Here is an 8,800-nt window from a genome sequence, read left to right on the forward strand (position 1 = left end):
TATAGTAGGTGTTTGTTGAAAATGACAAGTAGAAGGATGATTTGGGGAAATATTAGTCTTTAGGTACAGATTTTTGCTTTTCTTCTGTGAAACTTGTCAAGGTTTTCATAAAAGTTTGTGATTTTCTATTTTCTTAATCAGTTGTCTTTTGTGTCCCACCTTAATCTTAATTCATTTTCTCAGGCAAACTCCCAACTTGCATACAAGTCTATTTCTGGCTAACTCAGCTTCCCCATTACTCACTGCAGCTGCAGCAATGTCTTAGAATGGATATAGCCTCCTGTGGAACCTATAAGACAGAAGGAATAGAGGCCCAGGACATGGCCTCGGGGATGGCGACCAATTCAAACCAAATGATGGGGGTCTAACCATCAAGGTTCTTCTTATTTCATCAAATACGGGCTCGATGACACCAGGATAAAGCGAGAAAGCTATAGCTCTGCCCAATCAATGTTTATGTAACTGAGAAGATTCATATGTTTAAATAGGCAAGACAGTTTATTTTTCTTAATATAAGAAAAGTTTTTTCCTTCCTAAAATGACAATTACTGTAAAATGTTAAAATGATATAGGCTATAATATAAATCACTCTATCCCATGAAGTAAGACCACCATTTTGGTTGTATGTTGCTGTATAACAAACCCCAAATGTAAGAGACTTAAAATAATAACAGTCATTTTATTGTTATCTCTCACAGTTCTAGGAATTGACTGGATGCAGCCAGGCAGTTTTCACTCAGGTACTTGCTGTCAGAGCTGAGGCTGGGATCAGTTGGCGTTTCACTCACATGTTGGGTGACTGGCAGGAAGACTCAAAGACTTGTTGGGTGGAACACCTGGGGCTCCCTGGACAACTCTCTCTAACTCTATGTTGTATCTCCAGAGTGGCAGCTTCAGAGTAGTGGGACTTCTTTCATGCATTTCAGGGTTTCAGAGGTGCATTCCTGAAAGAGTGCCAAGGGAAGCTACTCTTGGTTTTCTTAGAGCCTTAGGAATCATGCAGCACCACTTTGGGATCCTCTGTTAGTCAAAGCCATCCCCAAAGTCTTCCAGGTTCAGGGGGAGGGACACAGACTCTATCTCTTGATGAGGAAGTGGCAAGTTCTTCAAGAGCATGTGGGATGGAAAATGTTGTTGTGCCCCTTCTTGGAAAATATAACCTGCCACAACCACTGTTAATATTTTGTAGGCTCTCCTCCCAGGAATCTCTTTCTGCATATTCTGTTTTACATAAATGGGTTTTAATGATACATGCCATTATAAAGCCTTCTTTATTCATATTATATCACTTGCTATATTACAGGAAAAGAAACAGATTAATAACAAGGCTTGTTGCACAGTAAAATAGCTGCAGAGTTGGGCCAGATCCCAAGTCTCTTGATGATAAATCTAGGAATCTCTACTATCCCATGTGATATAATGAAAGAACAGGGCTGTGATGTTTCATGTTGGAGCTGCAAATGGAATAGGGTGGATTTTGAGGCACTCAAGGAAGGCAGGACTATTAAGAGGATGATTTGGTAACTCATATAAAAGCAGATGGATTTTACATTAGTAATGAAAAAGCTCAAATAAAGCATAAAAGTTTAAGAGATATCATAAAGGCAAGTGGCTTATTATATACTTTTTCTTAAAGATTTTGGACTTTCATAAGTTTAGAAAAGAATAAAAATCTGCTTAGATTGGGGACAAATAAACCTAATTTTGTAGGGCAGGTAGATTGGAGTTAGAATCCAGGGAACAATTGAAGAAAAAGGAACAATTTTTTTTTTAGTGTCTACAATATACTAAGCACTATGGTAGTAGTCTAATATACATGTCCATTTAACAACAAACAGCTTTGGGATGTTGGGGTTATTATTCCAACTTTACAGATGAAGAAGATAAGTTTCAGTGCTTAATTTCCCTTAGATCACATAGGTGGATCACAACTTGCTGAAAAGCCAGGATTTACAACCAGATCTCTTCTTTACACTACAGTGCAATTGTTGGAGAGAAATTAGGTTCAATAACTAGCAATAGTTTGCTCCCGAGCTGGAAATATTTAAAAAAAAGAGGATTTGGACAGGGAAAAACCCCAGATTCTTCTGGGTAGTTACAGGGCATTTTTCAGATGGATGTCTAAAGGACATCTCCATCAGCCAGTAGGCATCTAAATTCACAAAGTCTAGGAGCTGAAGTAGAACTCATAGCTCATGTGGTTCAGTGACTCTTGAGCACATCAGGGTCAACAGAGGGGCATTTTCAGAATGCAAGTGCCCAGTTCCTTCACTGGAGTCTGGGTTAGTAGATCCGGGGTGGGGTGTGGAAGGAAATCAGTCAATCCTGGTTTGCAGCTTTTCTCAGCTTTGGAGAAATCTGCAGTTGGACCCTTGATTGAATCCTGCTTGCAGTTAACTCAAGAATTGTATCAGTGCATCCTGGATCCTAGACACATGAAAGTCCTGCTGAAATAGCTTTGAAGTGACATGTGCACTTGCATCTGTTTATTAAAATTGCTTATGGAGGAATCTGTAATTGATGAGAAACCTGTATTTGCTGAGCTGCAGCTGCACCAGAAAATGGGTACTAGTTACATACCCCTGAGAGGCTATGCAATAAGCAAGTAAATAAAGATTCTTTGACCTTTAGCTCTTTCTCATGATGGTCCACACTCAGCATTCTCTCTTGTGATCATACACCTCCCAAGTGTGAAATGACTGGGATATTTAGAAGGCGTGCCTGGGAATCATGAGATCTCTACTGTGCTGTCACTGTGTGTGCTGTGTGGCTGTCCTATATCCTTTCTTAAAGCTTGATTCTTGGTGTATCTTGTGAGTTTAATTGGCAATCTGAACCCAAGACCACTGCAGTGGGTCAAGCAGAGAAGGCATTGCAGGGTCTGAGGATGTGAGGTTTGAAAAATTCCTCCAGGTAATTCTGATGTACACCCTCATTTTATAGATGAGAAACTAGGTTCAAGAAGGTGAGCTGATATGCCTAAAATATCACAGCAACTTGAACTCATGTTGCTAGATGAACAAGAACTCATGTCTTCTATATACACACTCTCTAGTTTTCTATGGATATGCACTTCCCAAAATGTGTTTTGCATAAAACTAGTCTCACGTACACTTTGTGATGAATCAGGTTCTGTATGACTGAATAAGTTTAGTTTTGAGAAATGCTGCATACCATACTACCCTCCTGGAGATTTGTAGTATACTAAATGCTCTGAGAAGTTGTCTAGTTAAGACATTGGAAATCTAACCTAGAGAAATCTAGATTGAATAAAGGAATTAGTAGTAATTGTCCTCAAAGATGCAAAAGCTAAACTATAGGTACTACATGCCCTTGTTATTGTCTAAGTTATAAACCATTTTCACAAAATTTTCTGGTTACATGTATTATAATCAATAAGTGTGTTATTATTGTGACTTACCATGAGGGTTAGGGATCTTGCTTCCAATACTAGTGCTATGTGGAAAAGCCCCAGCCCCTCAGAGGTTGGAATAGGAGGCAGATATTTGAAAGTTCATCAAAAGGCATCACCGGATGCCACACACTCTGGACAGAATCACTCATTTTTTAATGGAAATAAAAGGAATTCAGATGCCCAGGACATCAAAGGGAGAACCATTTTTTCCTATGGATGAGTTTTGTCAGAGCACCTTTCATGTCCTTGTTCCTCAGGCTATAGATGAAGGGGTTCATCATGGGTGTCACCACAGTGAACAGTACTGCACCAATCTTATCTCTGTTGTCGGGGTCAGTGGATGAAGGGAAGAAGTAAACCCCTACAATGGTCCCATAGAAGAGTAATACAACTGTCAGGTGAGAGCCACAGGTGGAGAAGGCTTTCCACATTCCCTCTGTGGATGAGAGTCTCAGGACAGCCCTGATGATGCAGACATAGGAGAAGAGGATGAGGGCAAAGGGGAAGGTGATGACTGATAAGCCCAAGACAAAGAGCACAAGCTCATTGATCATTGTGTCTGAGCAGGACAGCTTGAGCAGAGGGGACAAGTCGCAGAAGAAGTGTGGGAGAGCATTGCTGTCACAGAAGACCAATCGAAGGAGCAGAAGGGTGTGTGTCAGGGCAACAAGGTTACCGAGGACCCATGGGATGACTGTGAGTAAAATGCAGAGCCTGGGTTCCATGATGGTTGTGTAGTTCAGAGGGTGGCAGATAGCCGCAAAACGGTCGTAGGCCATAACCCCCAAAAGGAAATTATCAATGATGACAAACATTGTAGCAAAGTAATTCTGTGTGATGCAGCTCTCATAGGAGATGGACTGACTCTTGGTCTGAATATTCATCAGCATTTTGGGGACCGAGGTGGAAATGGAGGAAATATCAGCAAAGGATAGGTTGGCAAGGAAGAGGTACATGGGGGTGTGAAGGTAAGAATCCAAGCCGATGGCCAGAATGATGAGCCCATTCCCAACCACAGTGACCAAGTACATACCCAGGAAAAGCACAAAGAGGAGCTTCTGCTGCTCAGGCTTGTTGGAGAGTCCCAGGAGGAGGAATTCAGAGATGCTCGTTTGGTTTCCTTGATGCATATTTCTGGTGATCTGGAAAAAGGAGAACAAGACTTTCACATCCCCAACAAGAAAACCCAACATGGTACCATTGACCTTTGGCCATTGCAGGGAGGTGGGCACTCCCTCTAGGCTGAAGGGGAATGAAGAGTGGAGAAAGGTTACTTACCAAGCAAGTATGTCAACAGTGCAGAGGCTCAGGAAGTGTCTTAGAAAGAAAAGACAGGGACATGATAGTAGATATTTCTAAATGAACATGTTTTAAACTCTACCATGATTCTGAATGTGATTTGTACTGTTGGCTCCAAATGTAGTTACATGCCCCAAATTGAGGACAATATGTGAGGTGTACGTGATTTCTAAAGATGCTAGATAGCCATGAAGGAATTACTTAAAAATGAACTAACTGGTCTGAAGACCTTTACCACCATTCACCTGTGTCCTTTTGAAGAGTCATTAAAGTGAAGAGTTTGAGGAAGGAGAAACAGCTAAGTGTTAGGAATGCTTACAGGAATAAATTGTTGTGTGGGTGTCTTTCTCACTCAAGTTAGTAGGATGATCCCAAAAGAACTGTTCTTGGAGAAGTGTACAAGAAGGGGAGACCAGAATTTTACTTCATTCATGGTTAGATGTTAGGTAAATGAAGAAAATTTAGGGGACATGTAGGAACCTAAAGATTTGTGTTTTCCTCTCTGCCTGAAGTGGGATGCCCTCTGGATCAGCTCACTCTGCATGGTAGGGCAATCCTGCAGCCTCACACAGGGCACAGCATGAATATGTGAGCTACCCATAAGTCAAGTGGATGCTGCAGGAAGCTGTTGAGCTCAAGCCACCTTGTTGGGACCCCAACCAAGAAGGAGTCTGCTGGGGTCGAGGAAGCTATAGCAGTAAGAGATCATGGAGCGGCTCCTTATGAAAGAGGGGTCATGAGAGATGATGGGGAAAATTCATGGCCCTTGTCAGGGAACTGCTTAATGGACTAGTCCCGGAAAAGACCTCTGAAGGAATTCCAAGTGTTCGACCTCTGCAGGAATCCCAAGTGTTCCCATGACAGAACTTGCCTGCCACACAAGACTCACCTACTGCTAGTATTCATGGCAGCAGACTGATGACTTTGCCCCCTTTCCACTCCAATTCCCCCTCCTTAATGCTTCCTTCTACACATCCCCAAGCTACACATCACACTCAGCTCAGGAGGGAGGACACAAACTTTGAAGGATGTGAAATTGAAGTTTTAAACTGTGCTGGGCTTTTGAATACCTGGTGAAGTGGGTCTTTAGTACCAAAGTAAAACTTATTTTTAAAAACTAAAAGGGGGGAGGAAGAAAGATGGCAGCAAAGTAGAAGGACGTGCAATGCATCCCTCTCCACAGATGCATCAGGAATACACCAAAATATGCAATAATTCCCACAGAGAACTAGCTGAACAACAGCAAACGATCTCAGACACCATAAAGGACTGCAAAGATCCCAACATAGCTGAGTAGGATAGAGGGGAAAAAAACAAAAGGAGAAAGAGGAGGAGAAGAAAGGAAAGGGATGGGTCCCACACCCTGGGGTGGGGGGATCTGAAACAGAGGGGAGATTGCCGAATTTGGGGAAAGGTCCCTTATCTGAGGGGGAAATCCATTCTCCAATAGGGAATTTCCCTGGGTCAGAAAGGAGGCATTTGGGACTATTCAAATAGGGTTAAGCAGCTGAGCTGTGGCAGACAGGAAAGAAAGAAACACATGGAGGGTCTGAACCACGGCTCTGCATATCCAGACTGAGACATGGGTTCACAGCTGAACAGGGGTCTGGGAGCTGGAACATGGAAACTGGAGAACTGGTTCAGGGTGAGAAACATTGTTGGTAGTGGAGAGATGGACTGAGAGGACAGGAGGGAAGGAATCCACAGCAGAGATTGCCTACCACGGAAAGCTGGGCAGCCATGGTGGCAGCTCGATACTGCTGACTCACAAGCAGGGGGGAGGGGCTGCAGGTGTAGCCTCTCTCTCAGCACCTGTGATGGACAAAGGAAGGACCCCTGTGGGCCTGGCTAACACAGTCAGGGACAACAAGGCCCCCCAGGTGGGGCTGGCCTGGTGTGCCTGCTGCTGAGAGCCAAAAGTCTGCAGAATGGCCCAGCTCTGGAGACATTCTGTTTACACCTGAGCTGTTGGCATCCCTCTGCAGCAGGCACCACCATGGCTGACTGAGCCGCAGTGACCCAGGCAGGGTGCCACTGCTTACTCACTTCCAGGGGAAGCAGTCACTATTGTACCCTCTCTCTCCCCACACACTGGCGCTTACAGATGAACAATAAAGGAAGTTCTGCTGGTCACAGAGTAACACAAAAAGCCGAAGGTGGGTAGAAGGACACTTACAGCTGAGACCCCAAGGAAACGGAAATATTATTAATAATTCTATTGACCTGGTCCATTCTCAGGTCAGTTCTAGTTTTTTTTTTGTTTTTTTTTTTAATTATGATCTTAGTCCTAAGGGATCTACACTTTTTATAACATATTTTTTATTCTATTTTTATTTTTAGCCTTTTTATATATTTCTATTTCTAGCTAAGTTTTTTGTAGTGCTAACTTTATCTCTCCTACCTTCTTTTCATCTCTACCTTTTATAGATTTCTATTTCTTTCTTTTTCTTTTCATATTTCCAGTCACACTATGCTTTTCAGTTGCCCTGTCTTCTATCCTTTTTTAGTTTCTTTTATCTTAATATACTTATAACCAATATTATCGCTCAGCTCTTTCCTTGCTTTATTCTCCAGATGACACACTGATTTGGTTTTTATTATTAAGTTTGGTCTTTATCGTAGTTCTGATTATAATTGTCTGGTTTTGTTTTGGGAATCTTCAGGCTGTCTGATTGTACCCTCACTCTTTATTATATTTGATCCTAGCTTTCAAAATGTCCCTGGATATATGTTTGTGTGCATATGGGTTTTTTTTTTAATTACTTATGATCTTAGTCCTAAGACATCTATACATATTATAACATTTTTTATTCTTTTATTCTATTTTTTCTTCTATTGTTATTTTTAGACTTTTTACATATTTCAATTTCTATCTAGGTTTTTTATAGTGCTAACTTTACCTCTTCTACCCTCTTTCCTTCTCTATATTTTATACATTTCTATTTTTTCTCTCTTTGCTTTTTCTTTTCATATTTCCAGTCACACTATGCTCTTCTGTTGGCCTGTCTTCTATCCTTTTTTAGTTTCTTTTATCTTAACATACTCATAAGCAATATTTTTGGTCTGCTCTGTTTCCTTGCTTTAGTCTCCACATGACACACTGCTTTGGTTTTTATTATTAGGTTTTGTTTTTATCTTAGTTCTAAGTATAATTGTCTGATTTCATTCTGAGAATCTTCAATCCATCAGGTGGTACTCTTGCTCTTTATTATATTTGATCCCAGCTTTCAAAATCTCCATTGATTTGTGTTTGTGTGTGTGTGGCTTTTTTGTGGGGGGGGTGCATTGAATTTCTGTCGGTTTTCTCTTTGATAGTCTGATGCCATACTGGGGTTGTTCTGTCAGGTCTTTCTAGTGCCTTATGTTCTATTGGATTCAGTATTTGTGTGTCTTATACATGTATGCGTTTCCTTGACTTAGTATTTGTTTGACTCAACACTCTGCCATTAGTCTGGGGCTTGGATACTCTTCTTTAAACCCCTTTATTGCCAGGACAAACAACCTCTGAAGTCTGGACTACTCCATCTGAAGTCAAGTAGGAGGCTCTAGGGAGGGAGCACTGAATCCAGGATGCTAGACTACTAGGGAGTCCTCAGGCACAGGGAAGATTAATTGCAGAGAACTCTCACACAGCCCTGTATCAGAGTCTTTGATACAGGGCTTCATCTGACTGCCTGCAAATGCCTGTGCTGGACACCTCACACCAACCTGCAAATAAGACAGGAGCACAAACACACCCATCAGTACACAGACTACCTAAAGCCATATTAACCTCACAGATACCCTAAAACACACCACCTGACACGGCCCTGCTCATCAGAGAGAAAAGACACAGAGCCACACACCAGAAAGCCTACTCAAAACACTGGACAAACCCCACCACAGGGGGCAGAGGGCAGAAACAAGAGGAATTACTATTAGGCAGCATTGGGAAAGGAAACAGCAAATCCTATAAATTAGACAAAATGAGAAAACAAAGAAACACCATGCAGGCAAAGAAGCAGGAAAAAAACCCACAAGACCAAATAAATGAAGAGGAAATAGGAAAATTGCCATAAAAAGTTTTAGAGTAATGATGGTAAAGAT

General features: G+C 41.7%; 1 protein-coding gene across 1 annotated transcript; it reads right to left on the reverse strand.

Moving 5' to 3' along the window:
• Positions 1–3,603: 3,603 nt before the first annotated feature.
• On the reverse strand, positions 3,604–4,545 carry LOC130850196 (olfactory receptor 1S1-like). The gene has a single exon (XM_057729597.1). It carries the CDS (start codon positions 4,543–4,545, stop codon positions 3,604–3,606), a length of 942 nt encoding a protein of 313 aa, XP_057585580.1.
• Between the last annotated feature and the right edge of the window lie 4,255 nt (positions 4,546–8,800).

Source organism: Hippopotamus amphibius, chromosome 3 (genome assembly GCF_030028045.1).
Source record: "Hippopotamus amphibius kiboko isolate mHipAmp2 chromosome 3, mHipAmp2.hap2, whole genome shotgun sequence".
Taxonomy (NCBI): Eukaryota; Metazoa; Chordata; class Mammalia; order Artiodactyla; family Hippopotamidae; genus Hippopotamus; species Hippopotamus amphibius.

Excerpts from the sequence above, each read along its gene's own strand:
- LOC130850196 (XM_057729597.1), bottom strand. The coding sequence starts at position 4,545 with ATGCATCAAGGAAACCAAACGAGCATCTCTGAATTCCTCCTCCTGGGA.